The 19,259-nt window shown below is 44.5% G+C and overlaps 1 protein-coding gene across 1 annotated transcript; it reads left to right on the top strand.

Annotated features, from left to right (window-relative positions):
• Positions 1–981, top strand: LOC135370460 (uncharacterized). Its single transcript, XM_064604205.1, has one exon. It carries the CDS (start codon positions 1–3, stop codon positions 979–981), a length of 981 nt encoding a protein of 326 aa, XP_064460275.1.
• Positions 982–19,259: the final 18,278 nt, after the last annotated feature.

The following is a 19,259-nucleotide window of genomic DNA, read 5'->3' as shown; positions in this document are numbered from 1 at the left end:
ATGATAGGGGTAGACTTCGCCGGCCCCTTGACACTTGCGCCAAACTTGCGCCTAGACTTGCGCCAAAATCGAAGGTGCTTCACCAAAGCACACATAGCCCTGTCCACATGCGCAGTCACCCGAGCAGTACACATAGAACTCTGCGAGGACACATCAGCTGTAAAATTTCTCCAGGCATTCCGCAGGTTCACTTCTCGGCGTGGCATATGCAGCAGCGTGTACAGCGACAACGCGAAGACGTTCAAAACTGCCGCGAAAGAACTGCACGAAATCCGCAATGTCCTGAGAGATCCACTCGTTCAAGACCATTCATCCGCACGGGGCATCCAATGGCACTTCATTGTGGAACGAGCCCCATGGTGGGGTGGGTTTTATGAGAGGCTGATCCGTTCAGTGAAGACCGCCATCCGGAAAACCCTCTCAAGGAGACTCATCGATTTTGCCGAAATGCGAACCCTCTTAACCGAGGTGGAGGCAATGATTAACTCTCGCCCCCTCACATTCGTGTATAGCGACGATGACGAGCCCGTCCCACTCACACCAGCTTCTATGATCATCGGAATACGACTGCTCTCCAGACCAGCAACGAATTCAACCCCTTCGACAGAAGTGCTGGAAGATGCTGCACAGTCGAACAAGACGATGCACGCCATGTGGAAACGACGTGACGAATACATAGACGCTGTATGGGAAAGATGGCAGCGAGAGTACTCGACAGAACTCCGCTCCGCGCATCACTCGAAGACCAAAGGTCAATGCAACATTGACGTCGGGGATGTGGTCATCATCAAAGAACCTGGCGTCAACAGACTTGTATGGAAATTGGGGTTAGTCGAACGTACGCTTCCAGGCTCTGACGGTGGAGTCAGAGTGTGCCTGTTGCGGACCCCTGAGCAAAAGCTCATAAGATGCGCCATCCAGCATATATACAAGCTCGAGACCTCAGGGCACCACGACACCTCGCCCGGGGGCAGGCTGTAGAAACCTGCCACATTGCCTATTACGAAGACGACGATTAGCTCCATCTCGTGATCTCTTCTTCTCGTACTGTTCTACCATTAAACGGGTTTATACCTAAGGCGCTCTGTCCTGTCTTCCACACCTACCACGATGTCAACAAGCCTATCGGTCTCTGTTGTGATTTTTCAACCTAAGGGCTTGGGTGCGGTAATTATTCACGTCGTGTCAGATGGTGCCGAGAAGGCAATCGGCTTCGCTTCACGAACGCTCAGTACATCGGAGCGAAACTACACTCAAGGCGAAAATGACGCTTTGGCGACCACGTTTTGGCTAAGGCGGTTTCACAGGTGTCTGTACGGAAGAAAATTCACATTATATACTGGTCATAACCACTACTGGGAAACCTAGCGGCGGATAAACTCGCGGCAGCGAGAGTTCAACGATGTGCCATTGCTTTGGCAGCGTACCAATACACTCTGCGATACAGAAACGGGAAAAACATGGAAGTGGCGGGCACACTATCCAGGCTGCCGCTACCCGCGAAAGACGATGAAGACAACAGGGAATATCTGGCGATATTTGAATCAGCGCTAGTGACTGAGAATGAATTATCTAGTTGGACGAAAAGGGAACAGGTCATTGCAGCAGCGTTACAGTTCACCTTATCTCGTTGGCCTGTGGAGCGAGGAGCTTAAGCCATTTCATGTCCGCATGAATGTCCACAGCCTGGCTGTCTCACGGGGGGGGGGGGGGGGCAACGAGTTGTTTTTCCAGATGGTTACGACAGCAAGTCCTTTCATTTCTTCATGCAGAGCATCGCGGCATTCAGAGGATGAAGACGCTAGCCAGGGCCTTCGCCCGGTGGCCGTCAATCGACAAAGGTACCAAGGCGGTCATTCGTCGATGTGAAGTTTGTCAAACGGTTGCATTCGCGAAGACGTCGGGACAGTTACATCCTTGTACGTACCCCAGTCACGTGAGGCAGATTGTCTACATCGACTTTGCCATGCGGGGGGGGGGGGGGGTTAACCTCCTCGTGCTGGTTGACTCTTCTTCGAAATGGAAGTGAGGGCTCTAAGGACGACGACAACTGTCCAGACCATTGATGCATAAACCATCTTCGCGGTGTTCGGATTTCCGGGAGAGCTCGTCAGTGATAATGGGTTCCAGTTTATCGCACAATAATTTGCTAACTTCATCGGTTGCTACGGTACACGCCACACAAGTACACCATCGTACCACGCCCCATTAAATGCAGCTTCCGAACGGCTACTACATACGACAGAGAAAGCGCTCCTGCATGACAGATATTAGACCAGCAGAGAACCATGAATCGACGTCTCGCCGTCTTCCTGCTCGCGTACAGAAACACGCCGAATTCAGTAAGAGGAAGAACGCCAGCGGAACTGTTTCTGAAAAGGCAGCCCCGAGTAAAGCTGTCACTTTTGAAACCGAGCTTTTGGCAAGACATGAGAAACCGTCAAGAGCACGACGTAGCCAAGCGGAACCAAAGTCACGGAAAGAACATGTATTCGTAGTTGGCGACTTCGTTTACGTGAAGACCACTAGAAGTGAAACAGTACCATGGGAAAGAGCGGTTGTGGTGCAGGAAGTTAGCGAATCCACGTTTTTTATCAAGGTTAACCATCAGTTGCGTTTCATCCACATTGATCATCTGAGACGACAATGGGCACTGGAATCGAGGAGCGGGTGTCCTTTTTGTACCGAACAGGCAGTAGCAACGGAAAGCACGCAAGTAAGACGCTTGAAGTGTAGCACCACTGAAGGGGTACCTTTTACGGAGACTGAAGCTAGACCGCATACACCCAGTCGAAAAAAACTAATGGGTCCAATTGGACAATTTCCTATTGGACTCAATTGGTCAGGTACCAGTTGTGTTTTCGCCACCTATTGGGCTGACCCACTGAAAACCAATTGGTGCTCCCCATTGTGCGTCGAACTGGTGCTCCCCATTGTGCGTCCAACTGGTGCTCCCCATTGTGCGTCCAACTGGTGCTCCCCATTGTGCACCCAACTGGTGCTCCCCATTGTGCGCCCAACTGGTGCTCCCCATTGTGCGCCAACTGGTGCACCCGTTCGAAGTTGCCGGAATTCTAGAATTAGCCAGTTGGTGTGACGGGAAACTGTCTATGATGTACCTAGCATGCAGCAACATCAAATGCAACTACATATTGAAAACAGAAGGATGGTCTATTTTTATTGATAGTGTTTATTTATTTAATAAAATGAAAAATATAGATGAGTGTGGTACAAAATTGTACCGTGGTGCATCTTGCACGTATCACAGAACGTTTTCAATATATATATATATATACAGGGTTTCCCAACTAAATGCGAACATATTTTTCTTATACATAACACTTCTCGCAAGATGAGGTCAACTGCAATATAGTATATGCTGAAGCAAACTCCTTAGGAAGAGACTACGAAACTCCAAAGGCAATGGCTTAATTAACTTTCAATAATTAACTGTTTAATTATGAAAGCTACGAAGTTGTCACAATGAGAACATCTCATCTCTTCGGTCACCTGATATCGGCGCTGTTTCAGAACAAAAATCCGTTCGATAGATCATCCGCAAACATTTGTGAAGGGACACCATTTTTTCTTTATTTTGTTCATCGCACATCTCTAGAGATTAGTCTTTCCTTCACCCCCGATGCGAGAGGATGAAAGAGCACACTATCGCCTCTTGCATCCTGGAAAAAGATTAAGCAAAAACAGAACATGCAACCCAAGATGGGCAGTTCGAATGCAGTCACCCGATACATTTGCTTTGTTTCTGCAAGTCAAAGACCATCTTCCACGCATGAGGCAGCATTGCGCTATTTCCTCTCTCACATTTGGGATGAAGGAAAGACGCGGCTCGAAAGATGCGCAATGAACAAAATAAAGAAGAAGAAAAAAACAGTGTTCCTTCATGAATTTTTTGCGGACGATCTACCAAACGGATTTTTGTTCTAAAAACTGCTACGATATCAGGTGCCCGAACGGAAGAGATGTTCTCATTGGGACAACTTCGTAGCTTTTATAATTAAACAGTTACTTATTGGAAGTTAATTAAGCCATCGCCTTTGGAGTTTGCTAGCGCCCTCCTAAGGAGTTTGCTTCAGCATATACTATATTGCAATTGACTTCATCTCGCGAAAAGTGTCCTATATATATTTCAGAAAAATATGTTTGCATTTAGCTGGGACACCCTGTCTATATAAGAAATATTGATGACTAGTTGAGCACAGTAAAATATCGTAAGAGAACAATGTTGACTAGTGCAGTGTGTAATGGTATCTTGCATTGCACATATCCCAGATGATCTTGAGGACCTGAAAAAACATCCGCTCTTCAAATACTTGTAGATGTGATATTTCAATTTTCAAAATTCTGCTTGAAGTGTACAAGAAGGACCTGCTCGCTTACATTCCTGCATTCTCTTGTGTAGTTCCTTCTCCTCATTACAAAGAGAAATCGGTGTCCTTTGAGGTGCTGGAAAAATATAGAAGAAAATTAAAACTATAGGTGATGGATACACATTTAAAAGAGTCTCAATCAAGGAATTTTGATTTTGACGTTAACATCCCCTAAGGGCGCTAAAGTAGGCACAATCGTGCTTTTGCTGAGCAGTGCAACTCTGTTGTTGTATATTTTTAAAACATAAAGAAGCAGTGGAATGCAAAAGTTATTGTTTTTGACATAGTAGACCTCACTGCTTTTAGTGAAATGATTGGGCTAGGTTACAAGCTTTTGACCACTTTAATCAGGAGGGACCGCCTTGCGTGACACATGAGAGTTCCCATATCCACTTTGCATGTCCAGTACCATGCGGCTCCTAGAGCAAAGGGACCATAACACCCCACAAACGTTCAATAATAAAACACTCTGCGCCTCAACACACTACCATCATAGACCATTAATTTTGTGAACCGGAGGTGTAACTGAGAGGCAAAGTTTGTCTGTAGTAAATATAATTCAGCATTAACAAAATATTCTACAGTGTACAGCTTCGTCCAAACTTAACTTGAACACGGCACCGACCTGCGGAACAATAGGGACAACACCCTAGCGGCTCTAACAGGAATTATCAGGAGAGAACGTTGAGGGCTGTGCTACTGGCGTCACGGGGGTGCCCATCCGAGGACTGGTGCTCCGCTTGGAATGGGCAATGATAGGAGACTCAATGCTTCAGCTTGTTTGTAGTGATTACATGAGCTTGTGCCATCTGATATCGCTGTGAAGGAACATCAGTTGGCTCCAAACTGCCATTTCCGTGCTATTAACTGCTCAGGAAAGGCTTTGTGCGTTCAAGCGCTACAAGATAATTTCGCTCGCATTTAACGAACTTGATTTATTCTTGAAGCAGCATGGAAGTGGTAATGGATGGTGAACATTTGAATAATGCGAGTGAGTAACCACATTGTGATGTCACATGGAAAATTCCGTTCTTACGACATTCTACAAAGCCTCCTTTACCATAACTTATTTTGACGTATAGCAAGCTGCTCATCCTCGTTGTTGTTGTTTGAAGAAATAAATAAAGGGCAGCACTCATAAGAGCACCGCCTACACCACATTATTTGGTTAACATGTTTAATGTCTTCGCTAGCTTGTATTATCGACTGCAACACAAGGGAAGCACTGGGAGAACGGAACAAGTTTGTCAAATGGCTGGCCATCGCGAACATGATACAACGTGGCACGGAATGTGGTGCTTTAAGCAACAGTCTTTCCCAGTGCCATGCAGTCACGTGTATTATTATTGCATTTCTTTCATTCCAATCAATGTGTGACATGTTTGTTAAAGTAATTGCTAATGTGGACAATCACTGATCAGGTGGCCAAGATTTAAATCGCCCACAGTAATCTCCAGAATAGGCTGGAACGATGTGTAGGTAACAAATATCCACCTAACAGCCAGTGCCCGTTCAAAGCGGTGGGACGGCCACCCCTGTGACGTGAGTACGACAACCCTCATCGCTCTCCTCCAATTCCAGTTTCAGCCACTAGGGTGTCGTCCCTCTAGCTTCCCAGGCCAGCACCGTGTTCAAGTTAAGGTTGGACGAAGCTGTACATAGAACACTTTGAGGCATGTAAAGCTAAATTTCATCTTCTGTCCAGAATGCATGTAGGACGCGCAAATGTATAATGTTTCTGTAATTCCCATTTCCATGTAATCATGATTTTCTTTTCATAATGCAGCATTTTGCATGCCACAACATGCTGCCAGTGGACTTTACTGACTGTAAAAGACTAGTTGCCAGGAAATCAATCATGAATAAAGCTCAGCTTACACCAATGTGTGGGTTCGTTTCCAACTGTACACGTACAACACACATTGCATATTAGTGCACGATATTTGTATGCTGGTCTCCCAGTGCATGTTTGATCATTGGCACGCAGGAGTGTATGATACCATACTATAAATAGTGGCAGGTTGTTACACAGAAACAATGGCCCATACCGCTTTGCTGTCTTCTCAAGGTCTGCGAGTTTTTCCACAATAAAGCGATTCAGGCCTTTCAGGGCAGACGGTAGGAGGCACTGGGGAACACCATTACGTTCAAGGCGTGTTTTGTAGCATTCTAATAGAAAGTTACCAAAAAGCACCATTAGTCATTGAGTTATACATCTCATAAACACAAAGGTAACTTCTGATATGACATGAAAATCTGTTTCATTTTCAGAACACCATTACCGAACCAAAAACAACAATATTATTCAATGTGTCTAGTAGGCATCACACAATGAAACACAAAAAGCAAAATGGAAGGCAGACACTATGTCCTTGTGTTACAGTGACTTTTCGTTCCACAAGCCATGGTCCTCATTCGGTGCACTAATTCCGGATGCACCGGGGATGCAGTTGTTTGAAAAATGAGAATTTTGCGTGGCTTTGGAGGCACATTTTGGCTTCCTTTGCTCATATAACTGATTTTTTGGGGCACTTTGCGACATTTTTCAGCAATGAATCTTCGGGATTAGAAAGAAAATAATTAAAATTAATTAAAAAATATTCGTTGTAAAGGTGACTTCGTTAAAAAAGACCGTGGAGTGATATTGCAGTTCAAACTGACCGTAATAGCCGCGATGCAATAGTACGAGGGTAGGCTCAGGGAGAAACCTATCACGCACGTGTGAAAATTTCTGCCGCTCCAGCGGCAACCAAAGTCCACACGCAGAGTCGTAGGCCCTATTTTGGCATCAGTTGCTGCTATGACAACATATTTCTGGGAACGAGTTTGAATACAAACCTCGCGGACGTTACGGCTCGCGGAGCCGATGACCGGTGTCGTATTAGCGTAGACTCAGGAAGAAACCTATTAAGTATCGTGTGAAAACAACCAAAGTCAAGTCCCCCACAGAGTTGCAGGCCCCTTTAGGTTTCCCTTTAAGTTTCGCTTCAGTTTCCACTATGACAACAAATTTCTGGGAACGAGTTTGAATACGAACCGCACGGAGGTTTGTTTATGCCACGCTTCGTGTAGCCGATGACCGGTGTCGCCACTGTCGTGGGCAATGTGGTTCTTGTTTCTGAATGCATGGCACCGTAGAGCCCGTTTATAAACTCAGACAGCTCATGACATATGCAAGCTTATTTACTCATATGTTTCTTCAGACTAAAAAAACTCTGTTACCCTATTTTGAACAAGTGAGTTCAAAGCACCACACTTTCGGTCAGTACACTGTCAGTACACATCAGATTCATAACAATGTTTTCCCATATTACTCTGTATACATCCACTTACCTCTCATCACGCTGACTTTCCAAGGCGTCAGCGGAGTTTTTGGAGCCCTGTCTGGAAACCGAGGGCACTGCTTGCCTATCGATACAAAAAAATATCAAACTGTTGTCAACTGGGAGCTGTAGTGTGGACATCCTAAAGACAGTGTGTATCTCTGTGTCACATGTGTAAAGGGACAGTTGCATCCAGAAAACAAACACTAAAGCGTTCGACATCGTTTGACACTGGACCTTCCCCGTTTTGCTTGCCAAAAAACGGCACATATTCAATAACAGGATTTGAGAGGCTGCACACTATTTTTGCAGCAGAGGAGGCACAGTGGCAAGAGTTTGTGTGACGTTCCTCCCACTCCCAGTCGCTTTGCCGTTTGCCTTCTTAGGAGGCACGGCCTCATTGGTTGTTGTCTGCGTGACACCTACAGAGAGGGAGACACGGCACATACCCAGATTTGTCGTCTGCTCTGTGTTTTATCGAATCGTACGAGAACTATACCAGCAATTTGCATCAGGTTTTCAGAATTATTGTCGGTGATGAATGAGAAGCCAAAAGGCGCTTTCGACCAAGCAAGATGCGACTGGCCCTTTAAGCAGTAGGAGTACATGTAGGAAAGTGTTGTGGATGTGAGGCCTCACAAAGCCCAGGAGACACAGAATCAATGGGGAGATGCTTACTCATAACTGGGGGCTGCCTTTTTGGGACTTATTTTTCAGTAAAGTCGGGGGGTTAATATCGGGTTGTATGTTTTTCTCAAGATTCATGTGCCACTGAGTTGTATTCTCTCGTTTACTTTTCTTTCAAAATTTGGGTGCAAATGGGCTGTATTTTTAGTTTCACCCATGCAGTTTTACATCACTTGACACCTGAGATATGCTCATCATGCAACTTTATGGAGTTGACCTGCAAAGGCATTAATGTATGCAATGTTCCTCTACTGGTACCACAATTTGGTAGGAGACCTTTCCCTGGCATGTCATTAACTTGCCTCTCAGGTAACAGACCAATTGAGTGTGTGCAAATGGTATTCCCTGCATCTTTCCCCATTTGGTCTTAAGTCCCACAACAGTTTGGGCACTTGACTATGGCATTATGTGTTGTTGGGCAACATGTGTGCCATGCTGCATCACTACGGACACCTGTTACGCATGTAAGTGTAGAAGGCTCATACATAAGTCCTGCTTACCCTGCAAAGACCTATTCTGCAAGTCTTCTTTTGGCCAGATGCTCATGAGAAGCTCCTTCACAAAAATAGAGTCCTTCTGTTGGCACTGGACACGCTCCCACACCTCCTTCTGAAGCTCGAGACCTTGGCCAATGTTAATCTGGAACCATTGAGAAGAATGCAAGAGAGCACTTTATGTGAAATCGGAGTGCACAGCTGAGTGCACAAAAAATTGGACCAGTGGTCCACTTTGGAACACATTACTGTCAACAGTTAAATCCAAGCTAACTGGTGACACGAGTTTTGTTAACATTTTTTTTAGCTTTGGCAGTACCACCATTACTCAACCTCAAGGAAACAACCATCAAATAATGTAGCACTCTCTTTAGATCATCTGTATTTTGCATTTGAAAAAGTTGTAACCTGAATTGGAAGCAAGAGTGGATAAGCAAGGAACTTTTGGATATTCCATGTCTGTCTTATGGGCGCACGAAAGAAGCAAGTTAGAGCAAATACGATAAGGAACCTATACAGGTGTCACATGGGCAACCTTTATTGGCTGCTTTCAATTAATGGTGTTAGTAATTATGGGATGCTTCCTCGTACCATTTTGCTGCTGGCTGCACTTGGCGGTGGTGGCTCAGGAGTGCCCTCTCTGGATGGCAGAAGCTCTAGTGCTGGAGCTTCAATGTTGTTCAAGTTCCAGTTTCTTGACAGCATGAAGGGACTGTGATGCGACTTGAAGGCCTATATAACAGATTACCTTTATTAAGTGTACCATAGCTGCCAAAAATTTTGTTGGCCCCATATCTATATTTTCCCATTAATTTGCAATACAGGCTCTTATAATTGCTTTCTCAACACACACCAGTTCAGAACCAGCAGTTATAAAAGCGTGCTGAATGAGCACACAAGTATCCTCTACAGCCACAATGAAAGCAAAACGGCACTATGAAAAGGATGCTCAGAGGCTCTGGAACATTTATGCAGAGAGTCAATCCAACCCTGAATTCAAAACCATTACAAACCAATATTTTTGGGTAGACTGGAACTGCACGGAACCCAAAATTGGTGGTGTCATTTTGGAGCTGTACTGTTAAAAAAGAAACTGCTAAAATGTAACAGTTCACGCTAGCTGACACTACATCCATCTGTTGGGTCCGAAAAGGCAGTTGTGCCAGAACTTGTGTGGTTACAACGCTCTGTGGTTGACTAATTCAGCAGTGCTCTGTTCCGTGGAGCTCTATTTCACCTGATCTTTAGCTTGTGAATAAGTGGCACTGCCGAGAGCTAGAGAAAAATAATTAGTGAGCATTTGCAAATGAACCTCTTTCAGACCAGCACGTGGCTGACATGTCAGAAGCTTATTTGCCTAGCTAACTAATTATATCTAAATCCTGAAATATGAGTGGGACGCTTCAGGCACCTTCATCACAGGAATAAGCAGCTTGATCGAGGACTGTTTCAGAGCAAAACTTGCCTCAGCCCTTATGAATTTTCCAGGTAATAACGCATTTCAATCCACAAATTCTCGCACAATGTACTCTCTCGCAGGACTATACTGCATTAGATTATGGGCTTAAGGAGATGGGTCTGCTGGAAGATAAGGTACAGCCAGGAGATCGCACTGTTTATGAACAAGCTAATAAAACTACAGTCAAACTCCTTTACAACGAAACTCAGGGGACAGCAAAAAAAATTCGCAGTAAAGGCATTTTCGTTAAAAAGGATGTCTATTATTGGACCTATAGGCTCCAGCGGGACCGCAAAAAAAAAAATTGCTGTAGTGGTATTTTCGTTAAAAAGGTGTTCGCTATAAAGGAGTTTGACTGTATAACCATAATAAAAACTAAATAAAAGATGGCCTTTACTCTGCACATGAGATTTGTAGACCAAAACCAACTAATTACTTGAAAAACAAAGCAAAAACACTAATATTCAACACATTTGTTTTAAGAAACAGTTCTCGATCAAGCTGTTCAATCTTGTGATAAAGCTGGCGGAAATGTCAGACTCAAAAAAATTTAGTTACTTAGAATATACAAATAAACTTTTAACAAGCCAGCACGTAGCAGGTGTATATGCAGAGTTCTCTGAAAAAGAAACGACATTCAATAGAGCCACATGTTCACGAAATGTCCAGCAGGAGGACATTCATGGTACACCTGGGATTAAATGATGCTCTGATGACATAAACTATGCAATTTAAATAAAATACATTAACATGCTGTACCGTCCTGGTCATCAAGCCTGCGCAGGATCTTCTCTTGCAGAGCTATGTTGATCCTACGGAGGTTCCGAATTTCATTGTTCTTTTCCTGAAGCCTGATCTCGAGGTCGCGTATGATGCTTTCTTCTCTTATGGCCCTTTCTGAGCATGAAGTTCTGTCGTCCTCCCCAGCTAGCAGCTTCGGCTGCTTTTTTTTGCTGCGCTTCGACGGTTCATGAGTTACTTCATTGATCTGCTGCTTCCGCTTTTCTAATATGTGCAGCAGGTCCTTCTTTCTGTGCCCATCTTTACTCGGGCGGGCAGGTGGCTATAAAAGAAAAACCTATTGTGTTTTTCTTTTTTTGTAAATGCTATGGGGCTACCTCTTGTTTTGTGTCTTCTTCACTTTCGCTTGTGTCTACGATGCGGCGGACGCTGACTCTCTTCCGATTCACTTTAGCCGCCACGTCTTCTGCTGACTCTGTAAAGCATTCCGGAAACGATTACAGACTGAAATATAACCTGCAGAACGCAACGTTGCACTTGTGATAAATCGCCCCACACAAAGGTGGGAAATGTCAAACACGCGACAACCCACTTACGCCCGGTTGCAGCAACGCGATTTCAGACTTGAACAGAGTTTAGAGTCCACAGAACTTGGTTTGAAACACTCAGATCTGTTCAGAAACGCTGGATTTCGAGCCTTGCCATTACACTAGTCAAACTGAACCGTTAGTAGCACATCGTTGACGATTAATCGCGAGTTTAGAAACCGTTAATCTCGGCTGAAGTCGGAGCTCGCGTTGGTGCAACACAGTGTAGACAGCGTTATTGTAAACGATAAACGACACTTGAGCATGCCACGAATATGGCGCATGTGGCGGTGGGCCGCGCCGGAACGCTCGTATGTCGGATTCAAGCAAACGAAATGCCACTCACCTCCTAACATCAATATACGCGCTCGGTAGTAGTCACAGCTGCCGTCCGTGTCGGTCCACTTCACGGAATAGAACGCCGATGGAGAGAAGTCCTGTATATGCAGCGGCTGGAAATCCTCGATGTCTTCGACATTCACAACGGCATATTTTTTGTCGTCCTCATATCGGACATAACCGTGGGTGATCATGGCAAAGCGCTTCTTTGTGTGTAGGTTGCCAAAACTTCGTGTACACGCAATAAATACGATAACAGCAACTGACTACAATACAGAATCCCCACTACTGCTACTGCGTTCCCCGCGTCAAAACTAAGGAAAATTCGCGCGCGACGCCGGTCGAGTTGTGGCGCGCCTACAGACTACAGTTTCGCAGAAACCGTTCAGCATAGAAACAAACATAATAATAATGCAATCATAATAATGCTGGCTATTTTTCTTATTCGTGATGTTGGCAGTCCCGTATCAGCTATGGTCGAACAACTATTAAAACGCGAAACATGGACATCATCATCATCATCTGCGTTGTTGTTGATATGTGTCAGTGGTATATGCCGTGCCGTGTTGTGTCGTCTTTACCGTGCTACTGCTAGCCGCTGGGATCTATTATACGCTGAAGGTGGGCCACGATGAATCCTCCAGAAAAACGAAAAAAGCGAGGACATTACAAAAGCTATCTGAGTCCTTCAGCGGAGTTCCAGCTCCCGAGATCCACTCTCCGCGCGCACCGGCAACAAGCAGTAAGTGAAATTCGTTATCCTTTTTTTTTTCTTGATTGCATCTTTACCTTTACACTGTGTTATATAAAAGATTGCTCATGTTGTTTCAGGAGGACTCTCCGAAGACCGCTATTGTTCCCGATGGAACTGGGAGCGCACTTCAGACTTCTCTAGACCACGAATTTTCCACTTCGCGAGATTGTCGGCAGCACGATATCGGGGACGCTTCGAACAAATTGACCTCTACAACAGACCCTGATGCCGTTGAAGAGCCGTTTTTCAGCTACGAGCGGGACCTTGACGACGAAAATTTCGATCCAGACTTTACGACGCTCCAAGAAGAACCTTCAAGTGCATCCCTTAGCGAGAACGATAATGAACACGTAAGCAGAAAACCCCCTTACGCGTTATTGCGCAGGAGGCGCTGCTTTTTTTTTGTGAAAGATTACTTTTAAAATGCACCTGTTGTTACCCAGAAGCCCACTTTTCCTTACTGTGCTCTTGTGCTGCTGTTCTTCCTTTTCCAGGAAATAAGTTCACCACTTCGAAGTGATGATGAGGACTTCCTAAGTGATCCAGACATGCAAGAGCACTGTAGGGTGAGTGGCAAGATATGCATGGGCACAATACAAGATGTGCATGAAAGCTGAGGACAGTCTTACCACATTTTTGTTACAAAGTGCTCATTTTGCCAACATTATCATGTTGTTACGTACTTCGGTGAACAATATGACAGAGAAACACAGGAGAGAGTGGCAAATATCATAGACACATACATGTGGAGCGTTTCATGGCCGTCATGCAGTCACGTAGAAACTGTGGTGTTGTACGAGATGCTGCTGTAACCCTGTCGCCCCCCAGTGCTCTAATTAAATGATATGGTCTGGCCATTCTATTGCTGTTTCAGTGTTGTGCAGCATACCACTGCCTTTGCCTGGTCTTACCAAAGCAACACTTTTTCGGTAATTGCTGAAAATGTGTGTTTCTGACATTCGGACGACCTGTACTAGTGCTTCTATTTGTGTCGAAATGGAAATGGTGAACAACTTTCTGTGATAATAGAAGACACGAACAAGTGTAGCTGCAACACTAATTGAAACGTCTAGCCTGTAATACTACATGCTTCTGGAGGAACCGGATGATGATGATGAATTGGAGGTTTTTGGCACAAAAGCAACTTAGACCATGGAGGGAGGAACCGCAACCAGTTGGCTCTGCTCCTGGTGCGTGGTTGAGAGCAGCACATAAGTTAAACTCTAAAACAACAGCTACGCTATAGTGCTTGGTGGGGCTCATTGCAATATTCCTGTAAGTGCTGCTTGGCAAGTGTTCAGAGTATTCAAAGGTCCTGACACATGCTTATGGACTACGCAAGCAGTGTTTTTTTTTTCTCACGTAGCAGTGATGGTGTTTTGATGTTGTATGACAGAAGGGCATGTGTTTAGTAGTAGGCTGAATCTGGGGAGTGCATGCCTTGGGAGGGGTGTGTGCACAACATTCGTTCCTCCGTTGCTTATTTGAGTGCGTCTGCTTCATGACTAATCTTGATAGTGGCATTTTGGATGTCTAGAAGTATTTTTGCATACAATTTCTTTTTGTTCTTACAGCTACCACAAGAACTACAGGGAGACAAGTCCACTCCTGGCAATGATTCGTTCTTCTACGATTTTTTTCAAGAACGCATAAGTGAAAAAGTAGTTGTCTCAAGGGGAGATATCCTGCTTATAGTCTTCAAACATGCTTTGAAAAATAAATTATCCTTCACGGCACTGAAAACCATGATAGAAATGATGAATCTTTTCTTTGATCGCCCTATACTGCCACAGTCTCGCTACAAGATAACTCAATTACTCAAGCACAGTGGAACTTCCATGACCTTCCGTTTCTTTTGTCGAGGATGCTTCACACCAATAAGCCAACTTGACACAAACTCGTCTTTTCAGTGTCCAAACTGCCACCGTTCAGCTAACATGTCAACTCTCTCCAGTGTGCCATTTTTTGTTATCTTGAACGTTGAATCACAATTACAAAAGCTCTTCAGGAACTGTGACCTTCTTGACCTGACGCAACCACTGCCAGAAAGGACCATGTTCTGTGACATTTGGGACGGACAGCTGTACCGTAAGTTTGTTACATCCACAGAAGGGTCTGGACAACGTATTAGTTTTTCACTCAATACGGATGGGGCACCTCTTTTCAAATCAAGTGGCTCTGCTATATGGCCTGTTCAACTTATTGTTAATGAATTACCTCCACATCAGAGGATGAACAAGCTGATCTTGGCAGCTCTGTGGTTTGGGAAGGAAAAGCCAGACATGGCACTCTTCCAAAGTGCCTTTGTTGATGACATGAACAGGCTAAGTACTGAGGGCTTCGATGTTGTGTACAAGGGGCAACCTCAAAATTTCAAAGCTTACTGTGTGTGCAGTGCAGTAGACTCCGTGGCGCGGGCTCCCATGCAGGGGGTAACGCAGTTTAACGGTTGCTTCGGGTGCAACTGGTGTTTACAAAAAGGAGAGTGGGTTGGGGGCTCCATGAAGTATCCTGTTCAGGCCACTGAGCCTATACTGCACGTACCGAACAACAGATGCTTGATGATATGGAATTCGCAGTAAAGGAAGGAAAAAGCATCAATGGTGTCAAAACTGCCTCGCCTTTGGTCAACCTTCGTCAGTTTCACATTGTGGAAAGCTTTGTCCCGGATTATATGCACTGTATTCTGCTGGGGGTTGGGCGTCAGTTTTTGGATGTATGGCTCGACTCGTCTAATTGTCCACATATAATAGGTCGTGAACAAGACAGGGTTGATCAAAGGCTAATGGCATTACAACCTCCACGAGATGTCAGGCGCATGCAGAGGCCAACGAAAGAGCGCAGGTGGTGGAAAGCGAAAGAGCTGGAGAACTGGATACTATTTTACAGTGTCCCTGTACTTGACGGAATCTTGAAGAAAGAATACCTACAGCACTGGGCATGTTTAATAGAAGCCCTTCATATCATGCTGCAGGACAAAATAGCTGCCCCTGAACTTAGTGTTGCAGAAGCTCTTCTCGTTGAGTTCCATGTACGTGCCGAAATACTTTACGGGGCATCCTTTATGACCTACAATATGCACCAGCTCACACATATGGTGAACAGCATACGTCACTGGGGTCCACTCCTGGCCCACTCTGCATTTCCATTCGAGTCTGGGAATGGTATCCTTAAGGAGTCTGTGAAGGCTGCTAATGGAATTCCCCATCAAGTCTGCAGATTACTTCAGATGCAAGAAGTTGTCGATGAACTGAGTGGGCTCACTGTTGACCCCAGAGTAGTTGAGTACTGCAGGTTCCTTGATAAACCTGAGACTCAAAAGAGCACTGTGTTCGAGTGATGGCGTTCGATTTTTTGGAACTGGTCGTCCACATCTGCCATCAGATAGAAGAATTAGGGGTGGCACTGAGCTAGCAGCAAATTCCATGCAATACAGAAGAATGTGTCTGAATAGTTCGCTCTTAACCGACAGCAGCTATGCAGAGAAAAAGAGAACCAACAGCTCAGTAGTTCAGTTACGGGACATGTCATTTGCAAGGTTGGATTCTCTGATTCATGCAACAGACTCAAAGGCTTACGTTATTGTTACGCGGCTTAAGTGTGCGCCCATCAAGTATCCAATAGTTACCACAAAACATCTGCTGAGGGTTACGGGTGAAGAGCCTGATGCGTTTATTCTACCTGCAACAGATATTCGTACAGTTGCTGTCTACATGAAACTGCAGGGTACATATGTTGCAGCCGTACCAAGCTCGTTCACATAACAGTTTTGTGTGTATGTGTAACATTTTGATGTTGTATTAAACCAGTTCCATTTTGTATGATGCATGTGCTGTGAACATGTGCAAGCAGTGCAATGCATGCAAGTGTAAATTTTGACATGATGTCATTTGCATGTATACTGTACAATGACCACAAGAAAAATTAAAACTTTGTTGCTATAATTTGGGTCGTACTTCAATGTCTTACTTGCAGTGTAAGAGAAGGTCCCAAGAGCTTCCGATAATGAAATAACCGATAGTGAGAGGTTTCAAGATGACGAATGCAAAATAAATAATGTCTGCCCTGCTCAGATATGTTATCGTACGTGCACCTTCTTAGTTTCCAAACACATGCAATTTGTTCATTACTTCATATCTGGTATACTATTTGTTGAACTACAGGCCAAACGCATTGTTCCTGACATGCAACTAGAATGACTGAGTACACGCTGCTAACCATTTAACTTTTGTCACAGTTTCCTGCTAGATAAAAACGACCCATTCACAAAACATGAATTCTTGAGTTACCAATTGGTATGAACCATTGGCATTCTGAGATCTAGTTGGACATCCCATTGGCACCACAAAGTGTACCAATTGGATGTCCAATTGGCATGGCATTTCCCAATTGGTGCCTAAGAAACCAATTTGACTTTCCAATTGGTTTACAAACAACCAACTGGATCTTCCAATTGGCATGGCATTTCCCAATTGGTGCCTAAGAAACCAATTTGACTTTCCAATTGGTTTACAAACAACCAACTGGATCTTCCAATTGGTTTACAAAGTGCCAACTGGACAACCCAACTGGCAGTGAAGGATCCAATTGGTCCCCATTGGTTTTCATGCTCTTCCAATTGAGTCCCATTCGGACCAATTCAATTTACCAATTGGACCAGTTCATCATTTTTGACTGGGCAGCCCCTGAAGATCGTGCAAGTGGCGAACACCAACACAGACAGAACAAGCAGTACAGACGGAACAAGCAGTCACTCTTCCTGCTGCATCAAGAGAACTTGAAGCCGCACCTATACAAGCCGATGCTGCACCGTTGCGCCGAAGCAGCAGTCGAACGCGACCCCGAGATCGTTTAAAGGCGGGCTCGCCCTACGATTGCGGAAAATCTTAGAGAGAGGGAAGAAAGTGTTATAGCTATCCACAGGACTATGAGCATCACCGTGCTCGTGGTCCTGTTTAATGGTTTAAATGTTTAACATTGTTAATAAATATCCTTCTTCCTCGTAGAGAATGAACGTGTCTGCCTGTCGGAGAATGGAACAGTTCCTATTCTGAATTCAGTGAAGCTTGGAGGGATGCTCTTTCTTTCTGGCGCACCGCTGCTTTACAGGGTCAAAGGCGATGATCTCCCAGACTTCATTCAGCTGTGCAATATCTACTCCATTAACAAGGATATAATTTTTGATGTCCATGAACTCCTTACTCTAGAGTTTTATAGGCACTATCACGCTTATGTGGTCTGTGTAACAGACAAATGCTTTGTCGTAAATGATATCAGGCCTTAAAACTGATGTGTTATGTTTCACATGCACAAGATGTGATGTTGTCCTGCGCTTTACTTCCTAGTCATGCTCTTTTTCCCGTTGTGATAGAATATCATTGTGAAAAAACAATTCTGATGTGTAGTCACACTCGTTCACATGTGTTTGAACTGTTTCCTTTGACGGTGTCTACAGCATTGTGAGGATCACTTGCACGAGGCACATTGCCTTCCTTTCCTTCCTGTTACTCTGTGCTCCATCCAATTATTGAGATGGTCAGCATACATTAGAACAGCTCCCCATAGACATATATGTATAATGCCTTTCATTAATTCACATGCAAATACTCTCCCCCTAATAGACTCCCTAATAGACAAATAGACTTCCCCTACGGATAATTCAAACACGGCGCCGCCTCTCGCGCAAAAAAAAATGTTGGCGCAAAAAAAGGTTCACGGATACAAAGGCGACACCTAAAGTAGGAAGAAAAGCACAAAGAGAACATTAACTCTAGTTAAGCACAAGTCCGGAACGAGACGTGCCGAGACCAGTGTGTTATATTAAACAGAAAAAAAATAAGCTTCGAGGCCTTTAACATAATATTGACAAACGCTCTTGTCGAATATAATTCGCCTGTCGGAGCTGTCTACGCAGTTATCAGGATATGGTTCTTCTCTCTCCTTCAGAGCGCGTGCCTCTTCAAGCGTTAACCCAATATACACGTTAAACGGAAAGAATAAACGAAACAGCATGACCCACTTTTCACTCGTGTATTTTGTAAGTGCTTTCTCGTGACTGGACAAAGCCTAGAAACAAAGGCTGGTCAGACTTACTGAATGGCTCGCTCACTTTTACTGCCCTTCGTAAATTACAGAAATTGCCACCTGTTTTTGCGCTTGCAGCTTTCTTTAAGTCTTAGCTTTAGTCAAGTGCGTCAGGTGGTGTGTCTTCTCACGCGATATCAATCAAACTTTGCCTCTTCCTTCAGTAACAGTTTCAAACGAAACCGGGTTTCAAAGATTAGATCAGTGTTAGCTAGTGATAGTTAGTTGTGCGTGGCCTTCACTATGTGGTTTGTCACGCTTCTCGCCGTGTTTCTGCTGAAGCCGACATTACTTTCTTGCCGAGGTCAACGCATTACGTGTGCTGATGCACTTTATCCAGGTAAGTTGTTCTATCTCTTCTTTTTTGTTGAGTGTTAAATGCACAACTATAGCCATGAAATGA

This window comes from Ornithodoros turicata, chromosome 10 (genome assembly GCF_037126465.1).
Source record: "Ornithodoros turicata isolate Travis chromosome 10, ASM3712646v1, whole genome shotgun sequence".
NCBI lineage: Eukaryota > Metazoa > Arthropoda > Arachnida > Ixodida > Argasidae > Ornithodoros > Ornithodoros turicata.
The sequence above is the reverse complement of the archived record's forward strand: the minus strand, read 5'-3'. Positions and strand labels throughout refer to the sequence as shown.